This window comes from Haliotis rufescens, unplaced genomic scaffold (genome assembly GCF_023055435.1).
Source record: "Haliotis rufescens isolate VD_foot unplaced genomic scaffold, xgHalRufe1.0.p SCAF_15, whole genome shotgun sequence".
NCBI lineage: Eukaryota > Metazoa > Mollusca > Gastropoda > Lepetellida > Haliotidae > Haliotis > Haliotis rufescens.
In genome coordinates, this window is record NW_025963835.1 from 26,278,112 (window position 1) to 26,293,262 (window position 15,151).

The following is a 15,151-nucleotide window of genomic DNA, read 5'->3' on the forward strand; positions in this document are numbered from 1 at the left end:
ATGTTAATTATGATATGTTGACAAAACAAACTTTGCAAAAGTTATTGCGCCACGCGCATTCCATGCTGGAATTCTTACCTGGTTTTCCGACAAGTGTTTCGGTAGAATAGCGTCGTAGACGCTGAAAAACTGCTCTAAATTATTTTCTCGCAGTGAACAACCTAAGAGAAAGGCATATTTTTCAGTTTCATGAACATTTTCATCCAAAGGATGGTCCATTTTCTCAAGCGGCCATCTTGAATGGACAAGCCCGTCGCCAAGCAATTCTCTCGCGAGATTGTTCGAGACGTGTTCTGTTTCCTGATCATTTTCTATTTATTTCGGATTAGTAATTCTACATTGCTTGTGACAACGTGTCTGACAAAATGGCAGTAAACGTGTTCTTGTTCGTCCCTAACATCATAGGTACGTTTATGTTTCATTTTATTTATTACATTCCTCCAAAGTGCATTAATAATTTCCTTGGTTCTAAATACTGAGGGTCCATATGGGGGGAGGGGCACCTTGTTGACATTTGTGTTCAGTAATTATAGGAACATGATTTGCAATATACATACTAAGGTACATGTATTTGCACATAAATGACCAATCGTGAGTTCACGATATCACTATTAGGTTACTTTGCACCAACATGGAAAATGTCTATTGTGTCAGTTTGGAATTCAGGAAAATATTATTGATCTAATCGTAAAATTTGATGAAATCAAAGCTTGTCAACAATAATTACTTAATCAATTATCATTACAAGATGTTTAAAACATATTTACCAAGGTGACATACGCATATTGGTTGTTGTTTGAAATTATCAACTTCACACATTACTGATTGGACCCTCTTGATCAACAATGTGTCTGATACTTGAGTGAAATTGATGAAGGACACAATAAATCTTGGGAAAGTTTCTCAGTTTCAGACTACAATAGGATCTGCTGTCATCAGTACATATATTCAGCATTGACCTTTTCTACCTCTTGGATTTTGAAAATATAAAATCAAGTTGAATAACTGCAATTATCAATTATGCTTATCTCTATTTTACATGTTACATTGTGGGATGTAAGCCATTGTGCAGATCAATAGGACCTGAAAGGTTTTATCAGCTGAAAGTACAATATTTGGCCCCAAATCTGAAGTCAGTAAAAATTCCCAATTCATATTGTTATAGTTATGATTAGCCAAGTGGCCGATAACAGGACCAACAGAAGGAGGAGACACTTATGATGTTTAGTTACCAGTTAAGAATGGACTTCAATATATTTTACTTTTATGGAGCTATAAACATAAAAATACAGAGGGCAAACTGTGTAAATCTGTGCATTGGTTTTTATATTTATACCTCCATAAACACAAAAAAACCATGCTGAAGTCAATTCTTAAAAATAAATTTATGTGCGTCAAAAATGATATAACATTTCAGAGTGTTTATTTAATCTTTAACACATCCAAAATTGTTGACATCATAAAATGAGTGACATCATTCAGCACAATAATGCAACACAGGCCCCACCCATTCCATTATCAGCCACTCAGGAAACAGTACTCCATTAGTCGATGTGGCCTACTTTTTTTTCTTTTTTTGTCAAATGCAACAAAATCACTTGCAATTTGTTCATATATTATTAACTATGATGCATGTAATGTTAAAGTAGCTTTGAATTTTAAAATAAGAACTTAATAATATACAAATGTTGAACAAGATAGAAACAATTCAAAATTTGCCTATGGGCACTGCTGAAAATGATACCAAGAGACGGGTTATTTCTAGTAGACTCAAAGATTTGGTACTTCTAGGACTTGATTGTGAAGAACAAGAACAACTGGCCTAGCCATATCAGAGCTCCAGATAAGCTTTTGGTGTTGTGGGTATTTTACCCATGCATTTTAAAATCATTGGGTATCAGTAATTCTATCTGGGTATTCAAATTTCTGTTACCCACTAGTTTTTACACATGTGGGTATTTAAGTTAAATATTTAAAAACACTATTCATCTAGTCCCTGCAAACTGGTGCCGTGTGGGTTCGAGAGCTTTATAGGACTAAAAAATACCACACTACTTCCCAAAGAAAGTGTGATGGCAAATGATCATGATGTTTGGCATGGTTGACGGAATGGCCGTTTATAATTTCAAAATAAGTTGCTGTGTTGCCAATTGAATACGCAGGGTTACTTCACAATATTTTGATGATATGCACAAGTTTTATTTTTGTAGTGTATCTGTAATGTTCGTTGCGTATTTGATACGCTTGGATTTTATTTTACTGCATATTTCTGCATTTCTGATGCGTATTTTACGCAGATACGCAGCTTATCTGGAGCTCTGCAATATGGACTGTCTGACTCTGTCATATGTAGGTACAAAATACTACACATGAACACAGAGACTTTCCATATGAATGATGAATGTGGAGGCATACCACCATTTTACAACCAAAATTATTGATGCAAAACAAGATGCTATATGACAGGGTATGAAACTCCCCAAAATTTCAGCCAGACCACAGGACTGGCTAGCTGAAATACTTACCAGCCCTGACCAAAACCTGCCTGCCCACTATAATCATATGTTTCTCAGGATAAGCTAACGGGGTTTCTTTTTGGTTACATTTTATCATTCATCTTTACATGTGAATTAATGCTTATCATCAGGAAATATTTAGAATATTTTCACCTATGAAATATAACCCAACCGTCGGGCAGGGGGATTGAAAATCTGGCAGCCCGAGTTGAAATCAACCCGTCTCGGACGGTCGGGCAGACAGGTATTTCGAACACTGTATATGAGCTGGCTGACAAGTAGTGTCAAAGTGATTCTCCTGTGTTGGGTTCCAGATTATTTCCGTGTGATCTTCGCGTTCATGTCCTTCTACTACATGCCCCATGATCACGTGAAGGCGTCCATCTTGTACCTGTTGAGTGGCTTCCTCGATGCCTTTGACGGCCATGCGGCGAGAATGCTCAATCAAGGTAAGTCAAGTCCTGTGGTGAGTCCGGGTTAGATTTGGTCCCCAAACCCGATGCTGGTTGTAACAGGTGACCAAATGGATTGGGTGGTCAGGCTTGGTGACTTGTGTGTCATCATATACGGCAGTGTGGATCATTCTTCACCATGTCGATGCGGTCGGGTAGCCTAGTGGTATAAGCGTTCACTCGTCACGCAGAAGACCTGCGTTCGATTCCAGACATGGGTATAATGTGTGAAGCCCATTTGTGGTGTCCTCCGCCGTGATATTGCTGGAATATTGCTAAAAGCGATGTAAAACCTCACTTACTCACTCTTCACCATATCAATCACTAGATTGTCTGGTCTGGACTGGGTTATTTACTGACTGCTGTCATAGAGCTTGATTCTTTGATTGCACCTTTAAGCAACAAACTAACAAACAAATACACAAACAAAGTAAGTAAAAGCTTCTCGAAATGTATTGATTGTGCTAAGATGCTGAAAACAGTTCATACCCAAATGGGGGGTGTTGTGCCCAAAGCATCCTTACCCCTTGCTGAGTAGGGTGGAGGGGTAGCCTACTGGTTAAGGTGTTTGCTTGTCCTGCCAAAGGCCCTGGTTCAATTCCCAAACAGATACAGTGTGTGAAGCCCATTTCTGGTGACCCCAGTAATATGGTTGAAATATTGCAAAACCTGTTTAAAGAAATATTTACTCACATTCAATGAACATTTTGTACAAAAATATAAAAAAAGGACTGTATTCTGTGTCAGCTGTGACTGTGAACAGGAGGCCACGGGCCAACAGTACATTGCGAGCAGATGCTCGCGTACAGTGTAAGAGCTGATATTCCCAGGCACATTAGTATTCCCATTGTGTGAAGCCCTTAATCATGTTAATGGGTGCCCCATGCCGCTATGGAATAATGCTAAAAGCTGCATAAAACCCATCCTTCACAATGAAGTAACGAGTTAGCCGTTTGTGCTTAAAACATCCAGATTTGTAAACTGTTAACGTGGTTAACAAGCAGCATCGTATACATGGTTAACAAGAACATTTGTTTGACACAAGACCATAGGGTTGGTTCATAAGTTCTAAGTCTCATATACAAGTACTTGATCACTGCATGTTCCTCAAGTTGTCCATTTTCCAAAGGTCACAGGGCAGTGGGGTAGCCTTGTGGTTAAAGTGTTCGCTCGTCACGCTGAAGGCCCGGGTTCGATTCTCCACATGGGTACAATGTGTGAAGCCCATTTTTGGTGTCCCCCGCCGTGATATTGCTGGAATATTGCTAAAAGTGGCATAAAACAATACTCACTCACTCAACCAAAAGGTCAAAGACCCCTGTTTCATTTACTGGTCACTGAGGAACATTTGTCCAGACGATGCAGGTGTTTGTGGATATACCTTTATGAAAGATGTTATGTCCACAACACATGGGTACAATGTGTGAAGCCCATTTTTGGTGTCCTCCGTCGTGATATTGCTGGAATATTGCTAAAAGCGACATAAAACAATACTCACTCACTCACTCACTCACTCACTCACTCACTCACTCACTCACTCACTCACTCACTCACTCACTCACTCACTCACTCACTCACTCACTCACTCACTCACTCACTCACTCACTCACTCACTCACTCACTCACTCACTCACTCACTCACTCACTCACTCACTCACTCACTCACTCACTCACTCACTCACTCACTCACTCACTCACTCACTCACTCACTCACTCACTCACTCACTCACTCACTCACTCACTCACTCACTCACTCACTCACTCACTCACTCACTCACTCACTCACTCACTCACTCACTCACTCACTCACTCACTCACTCACTCACTCACTCACTCACTCACTCACTCACTCACTCACTCACTCACTCACTCACTCACTCACTCACTCACTCACTCACTCACTCACTCACTCACTCACTCACTCACTCACTCACAAGGTCAAAGACCCCTGCTTCATTTACTGATTTGTCACTGAGGTACATTTGACCAGATGATGTCCACAACAAAATATTTTACTATTGCGCAGTTCCTTCTATTTGTGGCTCAGAACTTATCACTCAACCCTTGTAGTCCATTTTTTTAAGCCAAATAATAAAAAGTGTATATTAGTCATAGATGCTATTGTTACATTTGTTGAATGTGTTCAATTCACCAGCATCAGCCTTAGATAATTTCTTTGGTACATGTGCAGCATATGGGATACATGTCAGCCATATTTAAAAGCCTCCCAAATGAACAACCTCAGAAACATGGTCAGAATGTTGATAACACTAACAGATTTGTATGATTATACCACAAATTAGAATGTAAATATGGTCATCTGGTCATGGTTGAATGTAATGTAATGTTAAATTGTGTCGCGGAGCATGAAGCTGACAAACGGTAAGTGATTTTGAATCGGCAATTTGTTGTAATTTGTTGTCAATAAAACATGTTGATGGTATCTGGTATACTGCAAGCCATGTCTTTCAGTTTTCCGGAAGTAATCTTCTTGCACGGTCAATTAATGTAGGTGTTTGAGTTAGCTGAAGTTTTAATGTTCTAGGAAGCCGCCTGGGTCACATGTTGGACCAGCTGATCGACCGGATCACCACAATGTGTCTGTGTGGAGCCCTCTGCTTCTTCTACCCCAAGTACATGCTGTTTTTCCAGTTCAGTATGGCCCTTGACATCTTCAGTCACTGGATCCACGTCCAGAGGTAGGTCGACATCTTCAGTCACTGGATCAACGTACATAGGTATGTCCACATCTTCAGTCACTGGATCCACGTCCGGAGGTAGGTCCACATCTTCAGTCACTGGATCCATGTCCGGAGGTAGGTCCACATCTTCAGTCACTGGATCCATGTCCAGTGGTAGGTCCACATCTTCAGTCACTGGATCCATGTCCAGAGGTAGGTCCACATCTTCAGTCACTGGATCCACGTCCAGAGGTAGGTCCACATCTTCAGTCACTGGATCCACGTCCGGAGGTAGGTCCACATCTTCAGTCACTGGATCCATGTCCGGAGGTAGGTCCACATCTTCAGTCACTGGATCCATGTCCGGAGGTAGGTCCACATCTTCAGTCACTGGATCCATGTCCAGTGGTAGGTCCACATCTTCAGTCACTGGATCCATGTCCAGAGGTAGGTCCACATCTTCAGTCACTGGATCCACGTCCAGAGGTAAGTCCACATCTTCAGTCACTGGATCCATGTCCAGAGGTAGGTCCACATCTTCAGTCACTGGATCCACGTCCAGAGGTAGGTCCACATCTTCAGTCACTGGATCCACGTCCAGAGGTAGGTCCACATCTTCAGTCACTGGATCTATGTCCAGAGGTAGGCCCACATCTTCAGTCACTGGATCCACGTCCAGAGGTAGGTCCACATCTTCAGTCACTGGATCCATGTCCAGAGGTAGGTCGACATTCTTAGTCACTGGATCTTTGTTATATTTCAAGATAATGATCTCATAAGTTAGTATCTCCGAATTTTAAGACAAAAATAAAAAAACAAATGTCCCCTAAAGGCTTCCGTATGATTGTGATGTCATGGCAACTAATGATGTCACAATGGTCTCCAAAGCGATGAGATGCATTTTCGTTGTAGTGATATCTCCTACAAGATATCGGGGTAGAATTCAGCAGCCACGTGACACCTCCTGTGGATGTCGGTTTTGGATGATAAAATAATGTTGATGTAGGATATATGAATGAAGATGAGGACAATGTTAATGATAAGGAGTAATGTTGTTGATGATGATGATGATGATGATGATGATGATGATATCCTCATTACAGCTGCATGCTGGCAGGGAAGAACAGTCACAAAACCATCGACCTGTCTGGCAACTTCATTCTACGCCATTACTACCACAACAGGGTGAGTTGAGTACCTAGTGGTCAACATACAGAGTTATCTCCCTAACCTATACCAGGATCCTCTGGTTCAAATCCAATTTTCTCCCCCCTCATGATCATTGGTCTGTCTTCATGATATCCATAATTTTGGGTTTGATATAAGATGATATAACAGGAATATCTTTCACACACACACTCACTCACTCATGGCTTATGTGCTCGTCACGGAGACCGTCTTGGTTTGATTCTCTGTGAGAGGCCCATTATTGTTATCCGTGGTGTGACAATATTCGTGTTCATGAGACACATGATGTATGTGTTCATCACGGCGAGGCCGCCTCCAAAGTCTAGTGGTAGAGCTTCCACCCAGAGAGTGAAAGGTCCGGGGTTCGATCCCCAGCCGTGTCATACCAAAAAACGTTAAAAGATGGTACTTGTTGTTACCCTGTCTGGCGCTCGGCATTAAGTTGCTAAAACAAGGACTGGTCAGCTCAGAGTCAGTATACTGTGTCTGAGTGGGGTATTCATGTTAAACTGCAGCATGGTATCTCAGTGGGCTAGCATCATAAAATCGGCATTAGTCTGGACTAGTACAAGCAGCCACAAACACACACACACACACACACACACACACACACACACACACACACACGTGCATGCACGTCGCTATATCAGTGCAATAATCTTGGACGCGACGTTGAGCCCCATTTCACCTCACCTCACCTCGTCACGGAGACGGTCTTTGTTTTATTCTCTGTGAGAAAAGCCATGATTGTTGTCTCTGCAGTCATGAGTTCCACCCATATTCTTTTCCATGAGACAATCACCAGTGTTGAAACCAGGTCCCTGACGGTAACCATGGTAACTTGACATTCCACCAGCTGGCTTGGATATTGAGTGAGGGGTTGTTGTACTATGGAAAATATTACTCACTGAATAAGGCTAAAGCAAATAATAGTCTTGGTTCTCAGGCACGCCAGCATCATCATAAGGTCTGCCTCACGTTTTGTTTTTATTTCCATTTTCAAAAAAACATAAAAATCCTAATACTAAACAACCATGCGATCCAATATAGCACACAGTTACCTCCCTTTACATGCACACTGCTTTACTGTGCATCTCGTGTTATGGTCATGGCAGCAATAGGAGTTTGTATGCTTGTTTATGTAGAGAGGCCCTTTCCCAGGTTGATGGTACACAACTGTTTATTTGGGCACATACTAGTTTCATCAAGTGAAAATACACCAACAAAGCACCGCCTGCACACACAATATTTTCAAAAGTCATTGCCTGAGAACCAATTCTTTTATTTTTTTAAGCCTAATGCATGAATGTTTTCTTGCTCAGTCACGATTGATCTTAGCTCTCTGGTTACCCATCGTATCACGTTTTGCTTACATGGATCGATGTTAGGTCGGTTTTACCTATACGCATACAAATTGTGAATGGATGCAGGTAGCGATTTGACTGTTTGTATCATATCATTCTTATGAGTGAGTGAGTGAGTATGGTTTTACGCCGCTTTTAGCAATATTCCAGCAATATCACGGCGGGGGACACCAGAAATGGGCTTCACACATTGTACCCATGTCGGGAATCGAACCCGGGTCTTCAGCGTGACGAGCGAACGCTTTAACCACTAGGCTACCCGACCGCCCTTCATTCTTATGAAGATTCAAGAATTAACTTCTGATATTTCTGGGTTAGCCTAGTGGTTAATATGTTTGTTTGTCACCCAGGTTTGTTTCCTCACATTGGTACAATACGTGTAGTCCATTTCTCTTGTGCCTCATCGTGATATTGCTGAAATATTGCTGCTCACTTAATATTTTTTGTGGTTGTTGAGTTATAAAAGTAGAAACTCCTTATAAGAAATACCACAGTGCACACAGGATAATGTTTATAACTACATAGCCGCAACAATATGTCGAAATTTTTTTATGAATAAATGCATTAACAAAAATAACTTCACAGAAGGCATTTTAAACATTAACATGTTACGAAACAAAACATTACGAAATCAATGACATCTTTCAGAGCTATGATGCGACGCAAGCCTCCCCCGTTCTATTTATTATCAACCAATCACGAAACAGTAGTCTGCTAGACGGGGTGGCCAAACTCCCGTTTGGTTTATGGAAACATAAACACAAAGCAATTTCCCCCTAGTGGTTCTCTGGAGAGGTTCTCTGGAGAGGTTCTCTGTAGTGGTTTTCCTTAGCAGCTCTCTCTAGCGGTTCTCTAGAGTGTTTCTCTGGAGCGTTTCCCCATAGCGGTTCTCCATTGTGGTTCTCTATAGGTTACACACAACCAAATGTTTTCCCATAGACTTCTATAGTAACGTTATATTTTTTTTAAAAATAACTAAGGATTCAACAGCTATTACCTGTACGTGTGTGCACAGTTTGGCCTTAGAGCAGCAATAAAAAAATAAAAAATGACTAGCTTAGCCAGCTCCTTTTCCGAGTACCGGAAGCTAAACACACCACCCCCAGTTTCGCACCAAATGTCACCTACTTGAAAATAGCTGTGGTCACATTCAGCATAAGTCATCATGTTGAAAAAGACAGTACTAAATATTGAAAAACATGGTCAGTTTTAATAACTGGATGGATGTACATTTGAAAGACATAAAAATCTTACAGAATATCCTCCAATCACAGCCTGCAGATATCTCTCGATCTGCACTGAAGGCTCCCTACGAAAACCGCACTGTCCAAACTGGTTCTGATTTGGTGTAGTAGAACCTGTAGTGGTTCATCATAGCTGTTCTCTGGAGCGGTTCTCTGTAGCGGTTCTCCATCGTGGTTCACCGTAGCTGTTCTCTGGAGCGTTTCTCCATAGCGGTTCTCCATCGTGGTTCACCATAGCTTTTCTCTTGAGTGATTCTCTGGAGCGTTTCTCCATAGCGGTTCTCTATCGTTGTTCTCTGTAGCGATTCTCTGGAGCGTTTCTCCATAGCGGTTCTCCATCGTGGTTCTCTGTAGTGATTCTCTGGAGCGTTTCTCCATAGCGGTTCTCCATCGTGGTTCTCTGTAGTGATTCTCTGGAGCGTTTCTCCATAGCGGTTCTCCATCGTGGTTCTCTGTAGTGATTCTCTGGAGCGTTTCTCCATAGCGGTTCTCCATCGTGGTTCACCATAGCTTTTCTCTTGAGTGATTCTCTTGAGCGTTTCTCCATAGCGGTTCTCCATCGTGGTTCTCTGTAGCGATTCTCTGGAGCGTTTCTCCATAGCGGTTCTCCATCGTGGTTCACCATAGCTTTTCTCTTGAGTGATTCTCTTGAGCGTTTCTCCGTAGCGGTTCTCCATCGTGGTTCTCTGTAGTGATTCTCTGGAGCGTTTCTCCATAGCGGTTCTCCATCGTGGTTCACCATAGCTTTTCTCTTGAGTGATTCTCTGGAGCGTTTCTCCATAGCGGTTCTCCATCGTGGTTCTCTGTAGTGATTCTCTGGAGCGTTTCTCCATAGCGGTTCTCCATTGTGGTTCTCTGTAGTGATTCTTTTGAACGTTTCTCCATAGCGGTTCTCCATCGTGGTTCACCATAGCTTTTCTCTTGAGTGATTCTCTTGAGCGTTTCTCCATAGCGGTTCTCTATCGTGGTTCTCTGTAGTGATTCTCCATAGCGGTTCTCCATCGTGGTTCACCATAGCTTTTCTCTTGAGTGATTCTCCGGAGCGTTTCTCCGTAGCGGTTCTCCATCGTGGTTCTCTGTAGTGATTCTCTGGAGCGTTTTTCCATAGCGGTTCTCCATCGTGGTTCTCTGTAGTGATTCTCTGGAGCGTTTCTCCATAGCGGTTCTCCATTGTGGTTCTCTGTAGTGATTCTTTTGAACGTTTCTCCATAGCGGTTCTCCATCGTGGTTCACCATAGCTTTTCTCTGTAGTGATTCTCTGGAGCGTTTCTCCGTAGCGGTTCTCCATCGTGGTTCACCATAGCTTTTCTCTTGAGTGATTCTCTGGAGCGTTTCTCCATAGCGGTTCTCCATCGTGGTTCTCTGTAGTGATTCTCTGGAGTGTTTCTCCATAGCGGTTCTCCATCGTGGTTCTCCATCTTGGTTCACCATAGCTTTACTCTGGAGTGTTTCTCCATAGCTGTTCTCCGTATTTTATTTAAAACACTGCATCATTTGAACATTTTTATTCCTTGCAGACAATTCTGTTTGTGATGTGTGCTGCCAATGAGCTGTTCTTCTGTCTGTTGTACCTGACCTACTGGACCCCTGGACCCATATGTGAGTCTTAAACGTGGAGAATCTTGCAGACATTAAACTTTTGTCATGATTGTGATGGAATACGTAAAGATAAATCTTGTAAGTCACTTCCTTATTGGGCATTATGAAGTCATGTCAAATACAAATCGTATGAAGTTATGTAGAGTTAATGTTTCGCATACAATTTACATATGAGGTCACACAGATATATATGAAGTAATGTGCAGACATATCAAAGACCTTACATATGAGGTCACAACCAGAAACACATGAGATCATGTGCAGGATTATGAGTGTCCACATGTAGATATTCAATCTGACATTGTGTTGTAAATCTATTCAATATACAACACTGTCCAAAGGCTAACACTTCATTTCTTGGACCCGCGAAGATCCGGGGTAGAATACGTCTTCAGCAACCCATGCTTGCCATGAAAGGCAACTGTGGTTGTTGCAAGAGGGATCGGGTGGTCAGGCTCACTGACTTGGTTGATGCATGTCATCGTATCCCAATTGCGTAGATCGATGCTCATTATATCAATACCACTGGATTGTCTGTCCCAGACTCGATTATTTACAGACCGCCGTCATATAGCTGGAATATTGCTGAGTGTGGCGTTAAACAACAAATAAACAAACTTCATTTCTTGAATGATGTTCAAGTAGTTTTATGTACAAACAGACCTTGACCCAATTCTTTAATGCCCTCAGTGCCTCTGGGCCCCCTGTCTATCGGACTGTGGACCCTCCTGCTCTACCTGTGTGCCCCTCTCTCCTTCATCAAAGCGGGCATCAGCGGCGTCCATCTCGTAACAGCTTGTCAAAACCTGGCCATCATTGATGTGGCCGAGCGTGAGTTGGAGGAGAGCAAGAAAGCTGGGTAAAGGGAGACAACTTAATCAGCTTCAAGAATCTTCCATATGGATCTCCATCCACTCTTAACGAATGTTATTGTGCTAGTTGTCCCCCTTGTTTATGTTGTCCATAGGTTGATGCATATTTTAATATCTAAGCATATAGCCACACTTTTACATTTTTGTGGTTTACTGATAACCCTTTGATCAAAACATTTTTGATATCATTTAATCGAAAAATTCAAATTCATACCTCAATTTGTGCAAAGCTATTCAATGCTTGATGGTCTGTGCTAAATATTGTTAATAGTGCTCAGTAGAGAAGAGTTGTGTCCCTTGGGCATACCAGAAACCTATGGTCGTGGTTCAAATCCTGTTTTGCCCAAAAATGTTTCTAGGTTTGTCACACCATATACATGTTCATGGGTTTCACCGAAGTGGTAAACGTCCGAGACCTGCATCACTTCGGGTTTTACTTCGGGTTTTGCTCCCACATGAAGCTGACACGCAGTGATATAACGGGAATACTGTTAAAAGCGGCGTTAAACCCAACTCACTGTTTGTCCAGTATGGCAGGCCATATTGACATGTTACAAACTTGTTAGAGTATTTTCATAGTTGTTGATTATATTGCTACATTCTAATCAATCTGTCCAGGTCAAAAGTATTTTCACAATGTGCTAAAAATGGCTTCTAGAGTTGCAACGAATTGTTTTAGTCTACTTGTCCTTATAATGATAACATATAGCAAAACCCTTAAAAATGGCAAATTTCTACTAGTCCTTATAATACCTTTACTATTGACCAGTCATGCTTGCCGTAAAAGGCGACGAACGGGATCGGGTGGTCAGGCTCGCTGACTTGGTTGATGCATGTCATCGATCTCAATTTCTTGGATCGATGCTCATGATATTAATCACTGGATTGTCTGGTCCAGACTTGATTATTTACAGACCGCCGTCATATAGCTGGAATATTGCTGAGTGCGGCGTTAAACAACAAACAAACCAAACCAAACAAACTATTGGCCAGTTAGGCAAGAACTACAGGACTAGTGCCAATTTCTAACGCTGATATATTGATGTGTGAGGAGAGTAATTCTGTGTGACAGCGACACGTCTTTTATAAACCAAAATGAAATTTATTGTAGTTTGTTAATAAAACACCATTTTGAGGGCAAACTCCAGAACCAGAACACTATTGACAAAAGTGACTTTTGTCACAAAACATATTGAACCAATCAGACACCAGACGCAGATCCAGAGGGAGGTAGGGGGGTGATGGTGCACGGGTGCACATGCACCCTCTTTGAAGCACACTAAACCTGTTGACATGTTCAAACACATAAATCATTTGGTAACATGTTTTCAATAAACAACAAATTGTTGTTTACTGAATTTGGTGCTGGCATTTTTTTCAATTTTGAGGGTCCCGCCAATTTTCATAAGATCTGTATCCACGCTTAGACACTTATGGTTTTACAAGATGTGTTGATAAAGTGCAAACAAAGGTGTACACAACCCTGAGTGGTTACAGATCGAGAAAAATACCCTAATCTCAGTTCCAACATATTTATATTGTTATGGATGAGTACTAATCACGACTGAATTGAATCAATGATTGTAAAATGTTCAGAGACAAAGATACTGCAACACAAAAATATGCAGAAATAATTTGTATTACACTGAAACCAAACTGTTATTGGTTTGTGTAAATACTGTTGTTGTGGGGGATGATAGCTTTTGAAATCGTAGACCAAGGGAGATAACTAGAGCTGTCTTCTCTTCGTACAGCTTGTTCCATGTGGCTGTGGAAATCTTGTGTAATATTGTATCATCATCAGCATTTAATCATGAACTGTTATTTATTATGCATCAAACATGTCGGATCATCAATTCGAAAATTGCAATATCATTCTAATCATCCATAATAGTCTGTTTTAAACCCTTCCCCAACAGGAAGGGTCAATATTATTACTTAGAATGTTTCAACACAGACCAACATATTTGACTCAGGAACAGTATAAGGCACACATTAGAGATAGTCAGATTACATGAATATGACATATAGTCATATATGTGTGGGGCATGGTCGGTCCAGTCGTCTAAGACGCCGCGATTCGCTGTGAAGAGTTGCATCCCAAGGGCACGCCAAAAACCGATGCTTGTGGTGGGTTCAAATCCCGGTATGCCCCAATTATGTTTCAAGGATTGTCAGCATACCCGTGCTCATGGGTTTCACCGAAGTGGTAAAGGTTTGAGAACTGTATCACTTCGGGCTTTCCTCCAACATTAAGCTGACACGATATAACTTGAATACTGTTAAAAGCAGCGTTAAACTCACTCACTCTAAAATTCGCATCTTCTACTCCAAAATTATACCTCGCTGTGTCAAGATTTGCAGACACCTCCGTAGAAGGTTGCGCCAGGTGAACGCTAAACAACACCCAATCAAAATGTAGGATGCATGGGTTCTTGATCCAATCCGATGCCAGCTTTCTAAAACAATTCAGCTTCATATCTTTAACGCCTCGATTGAGAAATTTTGATCTCTTCCAAAGGGAACTGCTACAGGACCCAAATATACCCTCAATAGTACACCACTGTGCATGTGGATGCCTTGGTACTCAGAAACGACAACATGTATTAAACATCAATATTATAATAGTGCTGTTGTATTTTCACAATTATATTTGTTTTAGAGATCTGATATGGTCGTCTGAATGTTCCACTCACTGTACCATGAGTTTAGAAGCCTCGATGCTGATTGGCTGATTAGATAGTTCACCTGATGCGACATTCGATGGTAGTGATTTCAGATCTTCACACAGATAATAATAATCATATCAGAGTAAATGTTTTGAATTTAATCAAACTGAAATTGAGCCATACTTACAACATGATTAGGCTAACGTTATCACAGTTCATTACAATGTCGGGGCGGTCGGGTAGCCTAGTGGTTAAAGCGTTCGCTCGTCACGCCGAAGACCCGGGTTCGATTCCTGACATGGGTACAATGTGTGAAGCCCATTTCTGGTGTCCCACGCCGTGATATTGCTGGAATATTGCTAAAAGCGACGTAAAACCATACTCACTCACTCACTCATTACAATGTCTGTGATTGGCAAGATGAGGTCTACACGTGGCAGTGGAACCTGGGATGGACTGAAGTCATGGTGTTATTTGCAAAAGAATTACTGTATTTGACGTGATAAGCGCCCGGGGCGCTCTCAAAATTAGAAATAGGGGTCTCTCATTAGAAAATAATTTGGGTG

General features: G+C 41.5%; 2 protein-coding genes across 2 annotated transcripts in view; one reads left to right on the plus strand and one right to left on the minus strand.

Moving 5' to 3' along the window:
• LOC125380105 overlaps positions 1–237 on the minus strand; it is an 84,609-nt gene extending 84,372 nt beyond the window's left edge. Inside the window, exon 1 of the mRNA XM_048396373.1 lies at positions 79–237. Within this exon, the coding sequence (XP_048252330.1) occupies positions 79–219 (141 nt within the window). The 5' untranslated portion in view covers positions 220–237. The remainder of the gene's footprint in view (positions 1–78) is intronic.
• Positions 229–12,008, plus strand: LOC125380107 (CDP-diacylglycerol--inositol 3-phosphatidyltransferase-like). The gene is made up of 6 exons (XM_048396389.1): positions 229–405; positions 2,831–2,965; positions 5,514–5,667; positions 6,753–6,834; positions 10,963–11,044; positions 11,735–12,008. The coding sequence occupies exons 1-6, from the start codon at positions 366–368 to the stop codon at positions 11,905–11,907; spliced, it is 666 nt and encodes a 221-aa protein (XP_048252346.1). The 5' UTR covers positions 229–365; the 3' UTR covers positions 11,908–12,008.
• The last annotated feature ends 3,143 nt before the right edge of the window (positions 12,009–15,151 follow it).

Bases quoted from the DNA above. Each gene is read 5' to 3' on its own strand.
- LOC125380107 (XM_048396389.1), top strand. From the start codon at position 366: ATGGCAGTAAACGTGTTCTTGTTCGTCCCTAACATCATAG. The intron at 5,668-6,752 runs GTAGGTCGACAT...TCCTCATTACAG, and splicing joins CACTGGATCCACGTCCAGAG to CTGCATGCTGGCAGGGAAGA. The intron at 11,045-11,734 runs GTGAGTCTTAAA...TAATGCCCTCAG, and splicing joins CTGGACCCCTGGACCCATAT to TGCCTCTGGGCCCCCTGTCT.